This window comes from Diaporthe batatas, assembly GCF_019321695.1.
Source record: "Diaporthe batatas strain CRI 302-4 chromosome Unknown Contig00025, whole genome shotgun sequence".
Lineage (NCBI taxonomy): Eukaryota > Fungi > Ascomycota > Sordariomycetes > Diaporthales > Diaporthaceae > Diaporthe > Diaporthe batatas.
In genome coordinates, this window is record NW_025408572.1 from 113,116 (window position 1) to 132,232 (window position 19,117).

General features: G+C 52.6%; 4 protein-coding genes across 4 annotated transcripts; 3 read left to right on the plus strand and 1 right to left on the minus strand.

The window, feature by feature from the left end:
- Positions 1 to 862: 862 nt before the first annotated feature.
- KVR01_013247 (uncharacterized protein) lies at positions 863 to 3,610 on the plus strand (the record flags this gene model as incomplete). Its single annotated transcript, XM_044785979.1, has 1 exon — positions 863 to 3,610. The coding sequence occupies one exon, from the start codon at positions 863 to 865 to the stop codon at positions 3,608 to 3,610; it is 2,748 nt and encodes a 915-aa protein (XP_044637701.1).
- Positions 3,611 to 4,191: 581 nt separating this feature from the next.
- KVR01_013264 (uncharacterized protein) lies at positions 4,192 to 6,399 on the plus strand (the record flags this gene model as incomplete). The annotated part of the gene is made up of 6 exons (XM_044781974.1): positions 4,192 to 4,531; positions 4,589 to 4,797; positions 4,855 to 5,482; positions 5,553 to 5,699; positions 5,776 to 6,160; positions 6,230 to 6,399. 6 exons carry the CDS (start codon positions 4,192 to 4,194, stop codon positions 6,354 to 6,356), a joined length of 1,836 nt encoding a protein of 611 aa, XP_044637718.1. The 3' UTR covers positions 6,357 to 6,399.
- A 3,512-nt stretch (positions 6,400 to 9,911) lies between these two features.
- On the minus strand, positions 9,912 to 12,293 carry KVR01_013253 (uncharacterized protein; the record flags this gene model as incomplete). The annotated part of the gene is made up of 6 exons (XM_044785522.1): positions 9,912 to 10,232; positions 10,313 to 10,370; positions 10,483 to 10,767; positions 10,954 to 11,272; positions 11,380 to 11,854; positions 11,907 to 12,293. 6 exons carry the CDS (start codon positions 12,291 to 12,293, stop codon positions 9,912 to 9,914), a joined length of 1,845 nt encoding a protein of 614 aa, XP_044637707.1.
- A 1,935-nt stretch (positions 12,294 to 14,228) lies between these two features.
- KVR01_013246 (uncharacterized protein) lies at positions 14,229 to 15,313 on the plus strand (the record flags this gene model as incomplete). The annotated part of the gene is made up of 2 exons (XM_044782144.1): positions 14,229 to 14,763; positions 14,829 to 15,313. Exons 1-2 carry the CDS (start codon positions 14,391 to 14,393, stop codon positions 15,311 to 15,313), a joined length of 858 nt encoding a protein of 285 aa, XP_044637700.1. The 5' UTR covers positions 14,229 to 14,390.
- Positions 15,314 to 19,117: the final 3,804 nt, after the last annotated feature.

Sequence of the window (19,117 nt, forward strand, 5' to 3'; positions counted from 1 at the left end):
GACCAAGCGTTCCGGATGGATATGCAGGAAGGCTGATGCTGTTCAAACCTGCCACACAGGTTGGCCTACAATTCAAGCGGATAACGACGAGAAGGGCGAGAAAAGCGCCACGAATTAATGGGATTACATCCACATTAGTCTATTCAAACGAGCTACAAAGTCATCAATAGCAACGGATTTTCCCATTCAATTTGCCCCAGCATGCGGGCTGGTGTGTGGCAAGCCTCGGCTTGGTACCCCAGATTTGAGCAAAGATTCGTCTGCCGACCCCATCGGTGCCTCGCAGCTAGAATCTGGGGTAACAGGCAGGTACGGCACCAATCCGGGGCCTGTACCACCTTGGCCTAGGCCCTTCTGGAGGCCCTTCGGGCTGAAGTCATCGCGAGCCAGGGCCTTGCCGAACCCGAACGTAGCCTCGGAATTGCCGGGACCCCCGCTCTAAGAATGATTTGATTTGGAGAAGGTTTCAGGGCCCAACCATCGCGCCGGTAACATCACCCAAGCATTCCAGCCAAGCGAGGTTGCTTCTCCTAGCCTTGGAGACGGCCCGTTATCTCGGTTTGTTCTCGCCCGAGTTCGTGGTAGATTGCGGCTAATCTTCGGCATTGTCCTCGACTACGAGCTAACAAGGCGTCATCCAAGACTGGCAGCGTGGCACATTATCTTGGTCAAGCAGGCTCAAACAATCACTGCCATATTTCGTTCTGTTGGTAGCCTCAATCCTTTGGAGACACAGGCGAACATTGTCGTTACGGGACTCTAGCTCCTCCTTGTGGGCAATCACTCTCAACACGACTCCAGCATGCTCTCCCTGCCAGTTTTTCGTCCTTTTCAATCGGGCGAACAGAATACCGATTCAACCATGGCGGGCGTCAAGGTGAACAGCCTTCGATTCGACCACCACCCTGACACAGATCCTCTTGGCATTGGCACGGCAGAACCACGGCTGTCTTGGAGCTTCGCCGGTGAAGCCAAGAATTGGAAACAGACGTCCTACGAATTGGAAATCTCCAAGGCTGGACAAGCAGAAGATGAGCACATTCGCGCCGAGACAGACAATTGTCTCTTTATTCCTTGGCCATTCAAGCCGTTGAGATCTCGCGAAACAGTTGCACTGAGGCTTAAGGCTGCCGGCACCGGTGATGGAGGGGAAGCAGCAACCGAGTGGACTGCGAAGCAGCATGTGGAAGCAGGTCTCCTTCAGCGGTCCGACTGGAAGGCCAAATTCATCACGTCCACCCAGCAGACGCCGAAGGACAAGCCACACCGACCAGTCCGATTCAGGAGCCCATCCTTTGATATCAACATCAAGGATAAGCTGTCTGGCAACGAGAAACCGAGAGCAAGGCTCTACATTAGCTCGCTGGGTGTATACGAGGCTCACATCAATGGCACCCGCGTCGGCGATCTACAGATGGCACCGGGCTGGACCAGCTATAATCACCGGCTGCCGTACCAAGTGTTTGATGTCACCGACAGTCTCGACTGGACATCGCAGAACGTTTTGGGTGTTGAGGTAGCAGAGGGCTGGTACGCCACCCGGCTCACCTGGGTTGATGGCGTCAGGAACGTGTACGGAGACAAATTGGGCGTGCTTGCACAGCTCGAGATCCAGAAGCCCGACGGCAGTGTCATACAGCAGGTCGTCTCAGATGATTCCTGGTCCACACACTCGTCGAGCCTTGTGACCAGCGAGTTGTACGACGGAGAAGTGTACGACATGCGCGACGATCTCCCGGGCGATTGGAGGGCTGTCTCGTTCGACCAAGCAAAAGACTGGGACAAAGCGTCCGTTCTGGACTTTGCATGGGACAAGACCTCGCTGATATCTCCCGACGTGCCCCCGGTGCGAGTCACAGAGACTGTCCGACCCAAAGAGATCTTCAAGAGCAAGAGTGGCAAGACGCTGATCGACTTCGGGCAGAACCTGGTCGGCAAGATCCAGATCCTTCAGACTCTGCAGCTCGAAGAAGGCCAGACTCTCACGCTCAAACATGCCGAGGTGCTTGAAAACGGTGAGCTCGGGACTCGCCCTCTACGCAAGGCTGGGGCTACAGACAGGGTCATATTTGGAAAGGGAAGCACACTGAAAGATTGGACCCCGAAGTTCACGTTCCATGGATTCCGGTACCTCCAAATCGAAGGATGGACCCTGGATGACGCGAAGAGCCCGCCCAGTGCAGACAACATCGTCGCACTTGTGATGCACTCGGACATGGCTCGAACGGGGCATTTCGACTGCTCCAATGCCCTTGTCAACCAGCTGCATTCCAACGTGATATGGAGTATGCGAGGGAACTTCCTGTCCGTCCCAACTGACTGCCCGCAACGAGATGAACGACTTGGATGGACGGGTGATATCCAGGTCTTCTCGCCGACAGCCTCCTTTTTATACTCAAGTGGTGGCTTCCTTGCGAATTGGCTCCAGGATTTGGCCCTGGATCAAGAGGCTACTGGAGGGGTCGTGCCTGTCGTGATCCCCGACGTCCTCACCAGTGAGGCGGGCTGGCCCAATGAACCACAGGCTGTCTGGGACGACGTAGCCGTCATACTGCCCTGGGTGATCTACCAATGGACGGGCGACGCAGCTGTGCTCCGGCGGCAGCTACCAAGCATGCGGACCTACATCGACAATTCCATCCGCCGGGACAAGAACGGTCTCCTTTGGGACCCGACCCTGTGGCAGCTGGGCGACTGGCTTGACCCCAACGCACCACCCTCAGAGCCAGGCCTGGCACGGACAGACGGTACACTCGTCGCCGACGCCTACTTGGTGGACGTGACTGGCCTGATGGCGAAGATCTCCACCGTCATTGGCGAAGACGCCCTAGCAGCCAAGTACCAAGCCGACCACACACGTCTCAAGACTGCCTTCCAGGCAGCCTATGTCGCAGCGTCCGGGCTAGTGGTCGCAGACTCCCAGACAGCACTGGCACTGGCCCTCTCCTTCTCGCTGCACTCCACACCGGAGCAGGCCCGCAACGCAGCAGACCGCCTCGCCCGCCTGGTCCGGTACTCCAAGTTCCGCGTGTCCACGGGCTTCGCGGGGACGCCGCTCGTGCTGCATGCCCTGTCGCAGAACAAGGAGCACGTGCAGCTGGCGTACCGCATGCTGCTCGAGAAGGAGTGCCCCTCCTGGCTGTACCCCGTGTCCATGGGGGCGACGACCACCTGGGAGAGGTGGGACAGCATGCTGCCCGACGGGACCATCAACCCGGGCGAGATGACGAGCTTCAACCACTACGCGCTCGGGTCTGTGGCGGCCTGGCTTCATGAGGTCGTGGGCGGTATCAAGATGCTGGAGCCCGGGTGGAAGAAGTTCAGGGTAGCCCCTGTTCCCGGGGGTGACTTGACGAACGCCACTGTCAGGTTTGACAGTCCGTATGGTACGATTGGTGTCAAATGGACCATTGCAGACGGCCAGAAGCTCAAGGTCGAGGTTGAGGTTCCGCCTAACACGGAGGCTTCAGTTGTGTTGCCGGGAAAGAATGATGCCGACGAAGGCACTTGGGTTGGTTCTGGGCGCCACGAGTACGATGTTGCGTATGAAGCGCCTGGGAAATGGCCCCCTCGCGCCATGCTCACGCAGATCCAACAGGAGGAAGATTAGGCCCTACTTAGGTAGCTTTCATTCCCGGAAAACAACGCAGGAACGTCAAATCAACTTGAGAGCTGTGGAACTACTCCTCATGATAGAGCTCATCGTGTGCTGCCTTGCATGTTTCCAGCTGCCAAGCGTAGCAAAGGCGAATCAGTGTCTTGTTTCCGTTCGTTTCACGGCGCGCAGTGGCTCAACGTGAATTGAACTCTTACCAGAAGCCCGTCGATCCTACCCTACGGTCGCATTAATGAACGTATGCGAAAGGAGAAATAATGGTGGCCTCACCATTACGGATCAGGAAGACAGTGGTTGAATGGGGGAATTGGATGATGCACAACCCGTGGCCCACATCGCTCGACCAGGGCTGCCAGGTTCACCTGTAAGCAACCCTGAGCCATGGCAATACTACTCTGAATTTACTGAGGGGCTCCCAGCCTGTGGCAGGCGACGATACCGGCAGGGGATGTCCAGATCGAGTTAGTGGCGCATACTCATAAAATGAGGTGCTAGAGATGGTGCTGACATGGAGTAGAAAATCTCCTCATCACATAGCCAACTTTGAACTTCGACAGTGATTTTGCACTGCCGCCATGAAGCTGATAGTGGTCCTCGGGGCACTGACCTTCGGCACATGGGCCACGGTGATCACGAACCACACGTTGACAGCCGCTAACAGAACCTTTGACTATGTTATTGTCGGCGCGGGGCTCACAGGCATCACGGTCGGCAACAAGCTCAGTGAACAGGGCTTCTCGACTCTGATCATTGAGGCCGGCCCGGACCCTCGTTGGAATCCCAAGGTTTTTAACGCGGAGGACCGAGTGCAGCATGATCCGTATTGCAACTGGCTGTACCCTGCATACACTGAAGATGGCGAATTGTTCCCCTGGACCATTGATAGCGGTGCATGCATCGGTGGAGGTACATCCAGTAAGTGGCGCTGCCACAAAGGCAACATAAAAGCAGATGCTGATTGTGATTCAATAGTCAATGGTTTGATGTGGTTCCGGCCAACGCGGGAAGAAGTTGACAAGCTCGAGGTCTTGGGCAACCATGGTTGGAACTGGGACTCACTTGAGCCATACATGACAGCGGTGGAGAGGAACATCCCACCCAACGAGGCTCAGAGATTACAGGGGGCAGGTCTGGATCCCGACGTTCACGGGTTCCATGGCGCCATTAATGTCTCTTTTCCGGTGAGCAATCCCTCTAAATGTGTGCAAGTATTGACACAAACTGATATTCCGAGAAAGACACCTATGCGCATCCCAAGCGCAGTGGAACTCTATAAGGACTCACTCCCTTTGGTATTCCCCGGGCTCACTATTGGCAACGATTTATCAAACCGCTCCTCCGACGGCACTGTATCAGCCTCGTCATCTTGGACGATTTGGTATGACCAGGACTCGGGCGAGAACCGTCGCTCATCCGCCGCCGACGGCTATCTGTGGACAAATGACCAGCATCGAGACACTCTCACAGTTCTAACAAACCATAAAGTCGACAAAGTCCTCTTTGGAGACTCACTGACAGCCAAGAGCGTCATTTTCGGGACCAAGCCCGGCGACGAAGTCCCCGGAAGTCAGCCCGGAGCGCATGTGGTCAATGCTAACAAGGAAATAATCCTTGCCGCAGGATCTCTAGCCACAAGCACTATCCTGGAGAGGTCGGGTGTCGGCAGGTCAGACATATTGGAGGCAGCCGGCATCCAACAGCTCGTCGATCTCCCTGGCGTCGGGGTCAACCTCGTAGACCAGCCTGGCACTGGCACATCGGCGCTGGTTGCAGAAGCGTACCAGAATGATACTTCTATCATTGATGGACGTATTCTGTTCGCACCGGAGATATCTCTTATTAACGTGGAGCAAATCTGGGGCCTCGGTAAGCAGTGGACATAATCACCACTAGTCTGTCGGTCAAGGGGCTTGAATAGCTAATCGATCCGATCTAGACCGCGGGAGCATTTATGCGCAAATTGGTTCCCCTGAAAATCTCGTAAACCGAGCACAGGCCTTGGTCGCGTCTGGCGCAGCAGCCACACTGGAAGGGGCGAAGGTGATTCTGAACACCACCATCGACTTGATCGTGAATAGTGACTGTAAGTGACAATGAAAACCGAGCGAAGCTATTGATTTCTCTCGTGATTTACATGCTGAGCTAACAATTCGAAACAGTCCCTGTAGCCGAATTTGTTGGCGAGAGCTACCCTACCGTTCTCTCCGCAATATTCTGGCCCCTGATGCCCCTGTCGCGCGGACACATCCACATCAACTCATCCGACCCGTTTGACGACCCGATAATTACACCGAGGTTCCTCACTGACACCTTCGATCAAGCCGTGGCAGTTGCAATCTCTCGCCGCTCCCGGGCTCTGTTCGCCAGCGCGCCATTCAGCGACGTTGTGGCCGACCCATACTATGATCCTCAGATCGCTCCTAATGGGACCGATGATGAGTGGCTAGCTTGGTACAAGAGCACCGGGATCGGAGCGAGCCATTGGGTCGGGAGCACAGCGATGCTGCCGAGGGACCTCGGGGGAGTGGTGGATCCTCGACTGCGGCAAGTACCCTCTCCAAATGGCATTTCCAACGGGAGAAACCCGAGACTGACAACGCCTTCACTACTCAGGGTACATGGAACCAAGAGTCTGCGGGTAGTCGATGCTGGTATCCTGCCTTTTGAGATCACGTCTCACCCGATGCCACTTTTGTACGCCATGGCGCAGAAAGCGGCTGCGTCAATCTTGGAAGATTAATTGTGGCCGTAGGTATGGCAAAGGAACCATGCGCGGAACATACAAAACGGGCGTTCTACTAGTAGTGTTGTGGCAACATGCTAGTAGAAATAGGTTTTTCAATGATATTACTATACCTAGGTATCTAGTAGGTACGCCAAGTGTGTGAATGGCGGCATTGGAATGGCGGCAGGACTATGTCATGATCCTAACGTACATTAAAAGTCATCTGTTTACTGAAGCAACTTCATTGTTCAATTTAGCTTGTAAGAATAAAGTAACACCATACTATCACCCACCCGGTGCAAACAAAGGTAGCATCAACCACGAGGCAGATCTTGCCTTCATCGGTAGCAGCGTAATTATCAATATGGTCATTCTTGCCGCGCAAGAATTACCACATATGTGCTTGATTCCGCTGGTCTAAAACGAGCGGCCCTCCCATATCATCTTAAACTAATTATGATGCCTGGTAAAGTGAAGTCGCCCCGTTATGTACTAGTATAGAACAGCAAAAAGGTCCAAGTCGTCACCTCCTTCGCCCCCACCGGAGGGCAACTGGCGCACCCGCGGCCTGCACGCCGGGTTGAGGGTTCAAGATAGGGGGCGCTGCCGGTTCACGTATCGTTCTCCGCACCCAGTCCCCGTCGGCCCATGTCATTGGGTTATCGCGTATCCCATTCCTCACCCTAAATTGCACTGTACGCAAACCGGGCCGGTCACGGGGCATGTATTTGCAGCAGTCGCTGACGAGATCACAGAGGTCTCGACCGAATCGTGTGTGATAGTCCTGGAATCTCATCTCGCCGGTATAGGTCCACCCCTGGGCTCCCATGTTGGGGCCTGTTCGTGGTATTGGTGTTGCCCGCGGCGGCCTTTCCGGCTGTTGCAATAGCATGCAGCACCAGATGTTCTGTAAGTTCGATGGTCAGCTGAGTATTGGGGACAGCCGATTTTGGGTCAGGGTATGACGGCGGCTTACCATGGCTATATGGAATATGTTGCTCCTCTGGCTGAAGGCACCGGCGGCTCCAACGCCTGTGGTCATGTCTGTGAAGCCTTCGTTATATGGTTCGTAGTTGACGCGGTCCCACTCGGCCGTGAAGTGCTCGGGCAACCACCACCCTTCCCTGCCACGCATCCTCCCTCTAGTCCACAGTCGAGTCCTGTGCATGTTAGTTTGTTCCACCAATGAGTACAGGTGATTGTGTGTCGCGGAATCGGATCACAGCATGGAGGTCTGGATCAATATAAAGTGTGGCCTTACAATCCTCTGAAGTTATTAGGGAGAGGCATGAAATTTGCCCCACCCAGCTCATAGGAGAAATGAGAGATTTCAAAGCCTCCGACCTGAGGCAGGTTAGCATAAATGGGGGTCAGAAGTCATAAAACAAAGTAGGGACGTACCTGCAGCCGGGGTACATCCTCATGGGTGTTATCATGATAGTCTTCAATATAGACTGGGTGTAACTGCTTCAGTACCACGTCATGTCAAATGAAGTCGCTGAGTGTTATAGTGCTTACCTTCTGAAGGGCTGAGTGCCATGTGCACAAGATTTCGATATCCGTTCGGTACAGGATTAATTGGTATCAGTTCTCTAAGTTCGTCCCCAAATAGACGACGGTTTGGATTTCGCTGAAGTCTTGGAGGGAATGCCATGGCAATACATGCGTCGATGACTATGTAGACTAGGGTCAGTAACATCATTACTATTCCTGTTTCTCGGGCCATCGAGCAAAGACGGAATACAATCTTAATGCGGTACTCACGACATTCAAAGAGCCTCCAAAGAACCGACCTCGGGAACTGTTCAGCCTGATTGGACACCCGCGCTATCCTATTAAAGAGTCAATTGATTTTCGAATTTACCAATTTCAATGGTGCAAAGAATATCATTCGACATAAGAGATGAACATTTGAAGGACAGCAGTGAGCCTGTTGAGTGCAGTTAATGCCACAACTTACCACCTTCCCAAGTCACCATATTTGGTCCATTCCGTCCAAACGAACCCTGCATCATTTTCCAGCTCATCAGCGGAGTTCAGCTGGGCTTGGTTTGCACCGGGTGCTAAATGTGTGCTCAGAGGTGCGCGATGGACTATATGTGGCGAGCGGGATAAATCCTATGTCTCGTAGAGAACATTGATCAGAAGTCAATTCCCTTCCTTTTCATTTATCGCAGATTTCGGCAAAGTCTCATCTCCCTCCAGAATTGAACCTTATAGGGCCCCACGCACTCGCGCGACCCTCATCAAAGTTGGGGCGGGGGTGGAGACCGGGTCCATTAACAAGGAAGAGCAAGGGAAAAGCTCACCCTGAACTTGGACGACAAGTTGAAGTAGAGATCCTCGTAGTCAGCCAGAGGAGCATATGCGACAACGTTGCCGGCGCCGCCCGCACGATTCCTCCAGTACCAAAGTGTGGTTGAACCATTGCGATCCTATAGCTGTTATCAGAACACATTTCGAGGCCCATAGCTCACAAGATTCATGACAGCCGGGAGGGTCTGCGTTGCTTGTACCACTTACCCAATCCAGCTGCCTCACGAATGCCATGCTGAGGGCGGTCATCAGTCTTCTCGCTCGGTTAATATGGTCTTGGACGGTCGCTTGGTCATTAGCACCCGGTCTAGGCCGATTCCCTGCATTGAAACCGCCAGGGTTCGATGGGTCGCCCGCCACGCCACGGTTTCGGATCGCCGCTGTGAGTTGGTCTCTTGCTGCTTGAGATCGTGGACGAGGGAGTCGGAAAACCCCGGCCCCCACGACGGGCTGTGTCCAGCCTTGAAGTGCTGCAAAATGTGTTGGGTTCGCCTGGTCGATCACTGAGCTCCCGGTTGTCCTGTATAACTCGTGCATGTAGGCCGCAGTAGCCTGAGTTTCCATAAAATCCTGGGTCTTCGGCGGGTATCCCATGGGATTTTGCCCAGCTGCGGGAAATGCCCCCGGCGGAAGCGGAATAGGGGGCGGGGGAAAGCCTGGTGGAAGTCGGAAAGGTAAGGCATTTTGCGGCGGTGGAAAAGCGGCCATTTTGTAATGGTTTGACTCCGTTTGAGTATTGGTCCAATGTTGCTTGGTCAAGAGGAATAGTGATTGTAGACACCGAGCCTGAAGCAGAGGCATCAATCAATCTGGGTCTGGATCTTGAGGTAGGTAGGGTTGCTGCCATTTTTCAATTCTATTTGGTTGTGACTTGGGTAGTCAGGACAAAGACACGTGTTGAGCTGTCTGTTTGCGTCCTTCCAGGCGGCCCACGTATGCACGTGTGGGCAGGAGAAAGCTACAATTGCCTTGTGCTAACTATAGAGCCGATTGCATTTTAATCAACTGCTACCGAATGGGAGTGTGAGGACGCAACCCACAGGAGACCTCGAAGCGCGACCTCTAGAAAATGTATTGTTCGTGCACATGCGTGGAATCACCAACCACATGAAGAGTGAAAGCTGCTTGGAATAGGGGCTTCAATTTGTTTAACACTGATCTCTCTCTTTCTGGCCAGCAGGAAATCTGGCTGGGCATTCGCAATGCCGGGTACATACACTTGGGACCATGTTCCGTACCCAGGTAGAGAGCCGCTCACGCCTGGACAATGCCAAGCTGCACCCCGTAGTCGGTCCATCCCATGGTGTTGAAATCATACCAGCCCATATCGACCTCGTTGATTGGGCCTCCCCACATTGCAAACAGCTCCTCCGCTTTATCTTCCAGCCCTTCTGTGTCCAGGATCTCCATCACTGTTCTCCACGCAGAGTTGATAGCACCAATGATCCAAGCATGGCCCGAACTCAAAGCCTCGCCTCCAAAATGCAGGTGACCCTGCCAAGCTGGTTCCATCAGGTGAGGCATCACCGTGCTGAACTGCCCGGGAGAGAAGATGGCAAAAGCACCATTAGAGAACTATTTGCTGTGTCAGACGTGCAATGAAGATACAGAATGGATGTTGGATAAATATGATGTCCGTAATCACTGAGAAATACGAAAGGACTTGCCTCGGACTGGTCCCAATCATATGCATGAATCTCCAGAAATTGGTCACTGTGGCCTCAGTCAGTGAACGGGAAATCTTGTGCCGCCCGCATACCGGTCTAGTGGCAGCATCAACGCCGAACCATGGCAGGCAGGCGTTTAGGAAGAACGCAATACTTACCGGAGAAAGTGGTAGGAGACATTATTCAGTGCAGCCAAGTTTTGGAGTACGAGATCGGTAAGCTCCTCAAAGCCGCCAGGCAGGTACGGCGATTGTGTCGTGGGGTTATGAGGGTTGAGATAAGCACCAAGCCTGGAAGCGTCCTGCCCGCACACATAGGAGCCGATCATCGTGCCCGGGGCGTCTGTGATGTTGAGACCATATGAGGGGTATACAGATCGTCTGATTGGCAGGTCGGTGAATGATTGCCCGCCTTGAAAGGCTCCGCTGGGAAGATTCTCCCACCTGCGCCAGACCGGACCGGCCCATTGTCAACGGCGAGAATGCAAAGTTCCGGTGACTGACAGATAGGTTTGGGGACATACCAGCGTGTCTTGAACTTCACCCCTATTTTGGTGGCTGAGTCATAGCTGCGCCGCGTGCTCAGTAAGTCTATATCCTTCATATTGGAGTCTGAGTGAATGGTCATACTTCAGTAGCCTAATTGCGTTGTTACGGAAGTACCCAAGCTCGAGCTCCGTCATGTTGATGGCTTGTAGCGGACCTAAAGGCACGGTGGAAATCACGTGAGAATATTGGTACTCAACTGTGTGATTGATGATCACCCTGAGAGCGCTCTTGTCTCCAGCCCTGATGTCAGTAACCTTGTTCCGCATCTTGGGCTTGCTCTTGAGAGTCAGGGTCATTCCTTTGGTAAGCATGTCCATGCCCCCTCGGATGCAGGTCCAGTTGTCTATACTAGTGCTCCAAAACATCCATTCTTCTAGGACGGCTTGCGGTAAGCTGTATACTGCTTTCAGTTAGTCCGGCGGTGTTGTGGATAAATGCCAGCAGGTAGGCACAGAGCCGTCGCGCGTACTTGTGATCAACCAAAGCCACCCTTGGGGGAAAGCTTACCATTGTAATGCCCGGTGGCCTCATTGATTGTCTCTAGCCAGTCTATTTCGTCCATGGTGTGATCTCGCATAAGCAGATAAGCTCTTACGGACAACGAGTCACGTTCCAGAAGGTGGTTCCATCCCTCCGTATTGAGGTCCCCATTGGTGTCGATGAGTGTCTGCATGAAGTCGTCGATTGCCTCACGAAATAGATGAGAAGCACCAAATTCATTGAAGGGGTCAGTCCTATTGTTGCGCATCAGCTCTACATGGAATTGATCGGGACTGGTAGAATCGTTGTTGAACGCTAGCACGTTGTTGAACAGTCGGAAAGTCGAGTCGGTCTTGAAGACGAAGGGGATCTGAACGACTTGGTCCTTCCTCGCCACATTTGGATGCGAGTTGATGTACGGAATCAGACTCCAGTTGTGAGCACCGATGATGCGCTCCATGTATCCCGGCGTCATTGGCGGGAACCTCATGGCTCCCACATCCTGACCCACTTTGTCAGCGATTTCAAGATGACAGCACTAACCGGGGGCTCACATAATAGTCGTAGTAGTCCGGCTCGTCGGGCGTCGACTTGTCCCACGCGTCTTGGTCAAAGCGATGCGTGAATATTCTGCCACCGATGCGGTCCGACGCCTCGTGGATATCATAATCAATGCCAAGCGACTCTAGCAGAATGGCTGCATAGAGGCCGGCCGCTCCGGCTCCTATGATGCCGACTTTGATCGGAACATCATCCGGCGTCTTCACCTTGATGTGGTTGCCGTAATTCGAACCGTTGATAATTGCACGGAAAAAGTCTGCTCGAAGGCTGCCCGTGGATGATCTCGGACCTTGATGGCGGATAGTCTGCCTAGCAAGCGAGCCGCTGGGCGACACAAGCCAGAGACTGTAGATGGACAGAACAAAGATTGGTAGAATCATGGTGGTTTGACTGAGATTGTCCCCTTGAAGAGATAGCGGTGCCCTGAGAAAGCAGTATGTGGGTTCTTTCCGCGTCAATAAAGTGGTTCAACGGATCTGGCGTGTCTAAGTCTTTCATCTTTAGCAACTAGAACATCTAATTTCCAAACTATACATGAACCAAGCACTCCGAATTTGTCATACAGAGGAGTCAACCGGGAGCTCATTTTTGTGTTCACCGACAAGGGTTGGAGTGTGCTGGACGAGCACGACTGGAATGTAAGTTACACCATAGGAGTTCACATTGAGTTTTCAAAATCAACATCGTTGTATGTCACCAATAGCAGTTCACGTTATTGGTATCATTACTACATCCGGTAGCTGTCTCGTAAAGAAACCATAGGCCATAGGCCAAATCAGTCACACTGCAGTGGCTCGAGAGTGGAACAGACACCCCCGTGACATGTCGATGAGCCCTTGGAGAACTCTAATGAGGCGGATTTTTGCAATCGACCACAGGGGACAACCAATCACCTTGGGATTAATACCGCTGGTGTTCTAGGATGTTTCAAGTATTCGACATGTAAAATCCCTGCCTCGTGGATACGCCGATGCGAGGCAGCAATTCGATACACAGGTGTCAGGTTCAACTGGCACGACCCACGAAGACTCGGCCCAGATCTCACTCCCGTGTGTCACGCGACACCAAAACTCCGAAACAAAGTGAATATATGGCCATCAACGGTGAAACGTAACGATACAATCTCATCTGTGACTGTGTTCATTCGGTTTCAGACAGCACCCTCTTCCTCTTTGCTAATGAGGATTCGCAGTTTTGTCATCTTGGGCTGATTAGGGCCGAAAATAAAATTTGTCCATGGCGAAGGTAACTATCGAATCGAGCCAGCGTCCAAGAAGTGGACGCATGACCAAGCAACTGCATATAATTCCCAACGTCGTATCCGCTCCACCTCTCCTTTGGTTGGTCATGTCCGTCCATTAAATACCGGGACGCGGTGATACGGACAGATGTAATGCCAGGTTGTCCGAGGCGGGGATAAATACAGTGCCATGTTAGGTGACTCGCCTACTAATTCTCAGGTGCGGGCTCAGAAACTTGCCCAGGTGGTATGATATTTCATAAGCGGTTACTTTTACGGATGAAATCAATGGACTTTGTGTCGGTCATCCACCAACAGGCACTCGACATGCTTCACGCCGTTGTGTGACAAAGAAGAACGTGTCACTATACCCGCCTCCGACCGTGGTAGGACCTGCTACAGGTGGAGTAGTTGCCACGTCTGAAGGTCGTGATGTTGTCCCAGACTGCTCTAGGAGGTTTTGATACTGATAGACTGTGAAGGACCGATCGGAGCAGTACGGGCGTTGCTACGGACGTATGCCGAGTCGGTGCTGTTGTGCTTTCTTTGGTGACTACCAAAAACAGTTGAACCGCCTGGATTGTTTCTGTGTAGCGACTTACCAGATACTTTCGGGTAACAAAAATAGAGAGCGCTTGTCGTAGAACAAACTTGACCCTTTAGTTGAGCATCAGTCCGCTGAACTAGACTTACCGGTTACACGATTCAGGCCACACCTCCGGCATCGCTGGCCAGCCGTGGCAAATTTTGCCCAGACAAAATAGCTGAGCCAAACACCATATACATGTCTACAAGACCACGAGAATGACTTCGCTGGTGATTGAAGATTGAGACCATACAATGATTACGTGGTTCAGAGCCAATGCAATGAACACAGCGATACCAGGGACGGGATATCGTGATTGGAGGAAGGATCACACCGTTACATTGAGGCGTCGGAAGGAGCCACTAGTGACTGATGACCCCCAACCAATTGTAAGAGGAACAGCAGCTATGATCCCTGTTTTCTAAATACCGAGGCATTATCGGTCCCAAGGTTTCCCCACTCTAAGGTGGACATGTGCACCTCCACAACCTCAAGGCAGTGAACTATTCAAGTTGACAGCACGTAGTCGTTTTAGAAGTAAGACCGCTTATGCTTTAAGACATTTTACTGACGGATCGAAGCTCTGTAAAAGTGCCTCAGAGTCCACTGGTCGTTGTTTAAATCCAAACGAATCGACGCACCATCGTTAACATGGGCGACGTCGGCATCAAGAAGGCGCCAGCGCCTTGGAAGTGTACCGCCGAGGTCTACGCTGCATACTTCTTCTCGAGCCCGAAGAGCAAGGCAGCTTCTGAGATAGACACCATCGCGTTTTCACCGCTAGAGAAGAATTCAACCCCATTCTCCTCTCCCGAGGGAAGCCGTTTCGCCGGAGGAGTCGGCAGCTTCATGCTTGTCCGCTACACAGACAGCCCAGTGGGGACATATGACGAGCTAGTCATCATACCTGGCGCCTATACGTACCCTGTCCAGGATAAGAAGGGGAACTGGGTTGAGAAGAAAAGCCCGCGGGTGACAAGGATATATGTCTCACAGAAAGACACGCTGTACAACGGAAGACTAAGTAAGTGTATCCTCCCACACCAAGGTAGCATTGTCGGCCTGCTAATCAGCACCAACCGCGGGAAGATTGGAACATCCCGAAGCATCTCGCAAGATTCGAATGGAAAGACCTCCCAGACGGTTCAAAGCAGTGCAAGGTGTTCCCGTATGACACAACCGGCGACGCAACCGAGGCATCACCCAGCACCACACCGCTGTTCCAAGCCTCCTTCAAGACACTTCCGCTCGTACCCGCCTTCCCGCTATCGACAGGTTGGTTCGAATACCTCGGCGTGACGACAGCCCTCGTGCAGCCCCCGGTGCCGCAGGGCACGACGCCAGAGGTTGTCGGCACGGAGGAGTGGTGTCGGTGCGTGTCCACACAGTCCACCTCCCGGGCCCACGTCGGGTGGATGGACCTCAACCAGCGGGACGAGAATGGGAAGCTGACGGGGCTTTTTGAGAATTTTTGGCCTGGGTTGGGGAGGTGGCACCTTGCTGTGAGGATGGACAATGCTATCCTGGATATGAGGGAGGGAGAACATTGGCGTGCCCCGAGAGCCAATCTGTAATGCATTGCTATCAAGAGAACCTTGGGAACGAAACAAACTTATCGGTATGGGTATACTCAAATATCATACTTGGTTTGACTGGGAGGCTTTTGGGGACGTCAATTATCCTATGCAAGTTTTGACAGTGGCCTCGCGTGCATATGGGTGGGTCTATGCTATAACGTTACTACTTTACTTTGATCCAAAAAGCAAGTCGCCCGGGGATTTAGCCCCTGGTACGAACCCCAGGCACATCCGTACTTACCTACAAGCTAGGTAGTGATCGACAATCACCCTCGGCCTACCCTAGGGTACACTGGGGTAGTTCTACGCCATGCTTCTAGAACACCAACCACGCTAATTCAGCCAACTGTCAGTTGGGCGAGGGTCGTATTGGTGCGCGATTCTAACCCGCCCAGGACAGGCTCAGCTCCGTCATCACCCTAGGGTACCCGAGCCGGCTGAACATGGAGCCTTCTTACGTGGGGTTGAGAACATTGAACCAACAGAAGCCCAGCTCCACATTCCAGCCAGGCGATATTATTACCCACCGTTGCGAGCTGGTCAAGATCGTACTGAAAACGATCACAGAACAGTAGGGGATTCATCACATAATAATCAAAGACACATTCAACCACCACCGCCGCCATGATCCTCGGCCTCACCACAACAGCCTTCGCCAACACGACAGCGATCCTGAACGCCCTGCCCATCTCTGTCGGGGTCTACGGTGTGCTGCGCCCGGCCGGCGCCCTCTCAATGCTCGGCTTCCCGACGCCCGCCGCCCCCACAGACCGGAAGCTCGCTTACTCCCTCGCGCGCATATACGCCGTGCGCCAGGCGTGCATGGGCCTCACCAGCCTCGCGCTGTGGTGGGCCGGCGACCACCGGCTCATGGGCGCCATGATGCTGGTCAACACGCCCATAGCCATCGTGGACGGGCTCGTGAGCCGCTGGCAGACCGGCGGTGGGGAGTGGGGGCACTGGGGATTCATCCCGTTTGCGATGGTGTTGACGGCCGGGCTTCTTGTGGCCCCGCGTGGGGATGTTGAGTAGTGTTGCGAGTGGACGGGTCTTTGGGGTGGAATGACTGAGGCCTTGTGAGTTTGCTGTGATCAGGACATAGATTACAGCATGTTGTATGGGACAGTTTGCAAGTGCAGCAGGCCTACAGACGGTGAGAGCCTGGAAGATATTGCAGGAAGGAGATATGTTCAGCTCATGGAGGTCCCGAGCTATGAGCGAGAGCGCCTGGATCTTGCTCTTCGGCGGCTGTAAACCCTCGTCGACGCAAAGACCGCACATTGCCTGCAAGTCTTCGTCAATTTGACGGATCTCCACGGGTAGATATACATGGTCCGCGATATCAGTCCAAGCAACTAGTTTCCAACTGTGCATTGACACTCCATTTGATTATTCCTCATGAACATTTGGGGCATGGAAATATTCTCACTTGGGGCGGGGGGCGAGAGGTTCTGGCCGGTATTTTATGGCCTTTCTTTCCTTTCAACTATACGCATTTTTACTAGTCATCACATGGATATATCACGAGATAAATCTGTCTCGTTGATGCGTTCCGACTTTAGTGAAATAAGATGATATTTGATCACTTAATAAGTAATGGAGGCCGCCAGCATATCTTATCAATTGCCATATGAAGGTCATTGACACAGGTGATCCCTCTAAGTGGGCAATGCGTTTCTTTATACATCGATCGTCGCACAAGGTTCCATGCAGCTGCTGTGTCTCGGTGGAATTTCATTCAGATTTCTGGAATGCAGACCCGAATATGGAGGCCAAGCTTGAAAGTGAAGCGTGAAGACGAAAGACAGTGGCTCGACTTGAAGTCTCCAGCTCAATCATCCGGCAATAAGAACCCGCCGAATTCCAATTTTTGGAAAACTTTCAGAGGATCATATTTATGGCTGATGTCGCGAAACGTTTTCGGTGCCGTATCCAGCAATCATTTTGGCGTCGTTCATGTAGATGAAGGGAAGACCATGCTGCTGATACGAAATGCTAAAGCGGTCCTCTTTTGGTCGTCGAGAGACTCATTGTGGCCAGCTCCCCGGGGGTCAGACCTTCGGTTGCCCCCTACGGGAGCGAGAGCGAACCCACGGGTAAGTGACATAAGTCGTGGGGTCTCCTCAAAGAATCGTGGTAATTGGAGGGGATATTGGACGGTACACACATTTCACCAACTGTCCATCCCAATTTGAATGTGACACGCTCATACACCCATTATAATAGTCGCTGAGAATACCGGTAATATTAAGCGCCGTCGAGGGGTTAACATTGAGCGCAGCGAGAAAGTCCGAAAGACTCTCGATGTTGCTACGTGTGCTTGTTTGATCACATAATACAGGAAGGAAGAGATCTGATGGGAGGAAACATGAAGCTATCAGTAGTACATAGTGAGAAATGTCTTTAAGTGAATTCGCGGATCGACAGAAAGCTACACTTGGTAGAGTAAAGTTGGATAGATCAGTGGACTTTCCACGCCACTGGCCCACGTGGCACAGCACAAGAAAACGTTCCTTTATGTATAACAGAGAGGAGGGGTTCGTCTCCGCTGGCGAGGCAAAAACGCTCCAGGAACGGGATCTGTGGGGGCCTTGCTGGCTTCAGATGTTGTTGGTGTGCCCTCGAAGGCCGGTGCAGATCCTCACGATTTGAGCGTCTCGACATCGTTCCATACCCATGATAGCGCGGCCGGCGACCACGAGAAGCACCTCCAATCTTTCTTGTGTCGATATTCTTTCCAGAGCGTCCAATCCGAACCACTGAGGCATATTTCATCAAAATGTCATCGGGTGGTTAACTAGGTGGTACCGGGATGTCCAGGTTGAGTGTGCTAATAACCGAGTCAGCAATGTTCGAAAGGCCAGATGAAATCCACGTCGCGTGGAAAGAGCTGTTCCAGTATCTCAGAGAAAATCTTATGTAATATGTGTGGCTCTGGTGACTTCGGGTTCAATTGAACATCAGTGTTCTAGAATATCGGCAAGCATCGCATAGGCGCTACGTCAGACGGCTGGATTTAATGACACCTGGACAGATGGTTGCCCCGGGGCTTGAATCGTTTTGTAATTCATTAAGAAATTGCAAGCGTGTTATTACCGTTGGACACTTGGGCACTTAAACTCGGATGACAGACTTTGAACATTAAGTGCTTCTGTTGCCTCTAGGATGCGTATGGTTTGAGCTTTGATCGAGGAAGCGTTTTGTCCGGTGATGCAACCGAAAAAGCTACGTCCGTGAAAATTCCTCCCCGTGCTCAAAAAGGATACAATTCATGCTCTGAACGAACTACCAAAGAACTATTCCCGTTCAACATGAGCCCGAATTGAAACACGCCGTGGAAATCAAACTGCCACCGAAACCAGGCCCGGAGCCCCAGGGCGACAGCTGTAGATGTCGAAGTCAGATTTATTAATGATGCGGTCCCGACGTTGACCTAATAATTTCACGCGCAGCTGGCACACAGGCCTCCTCAGGTGAGGTGAGGAGATATGCGCCTCCCAAGATACCGGTGGAAGAATGATTGGCCATATTGTCGTAATCTGCATTTGCCGCGCGCCTTGTGTCTGCGAATAGTAAACGGCCACGGGCGCCTTACTGGTGGGTCTCTTGCATTAGCGTTGGGAATAGGTAGTGCTGACTGGCGAAATGCCCCCGCAAGGTGTACATTCTTGGCTTGAAATATTACTGAACAGCATTCAGGTGTCACAAGTTGCGGCTGTGCTGTAGGCTACAGCGACCGAGGTCTGTCATTTCCGAGAAAGAAAAATGCCTTGCTGGCATTCTTTCACACAACTAACCTTC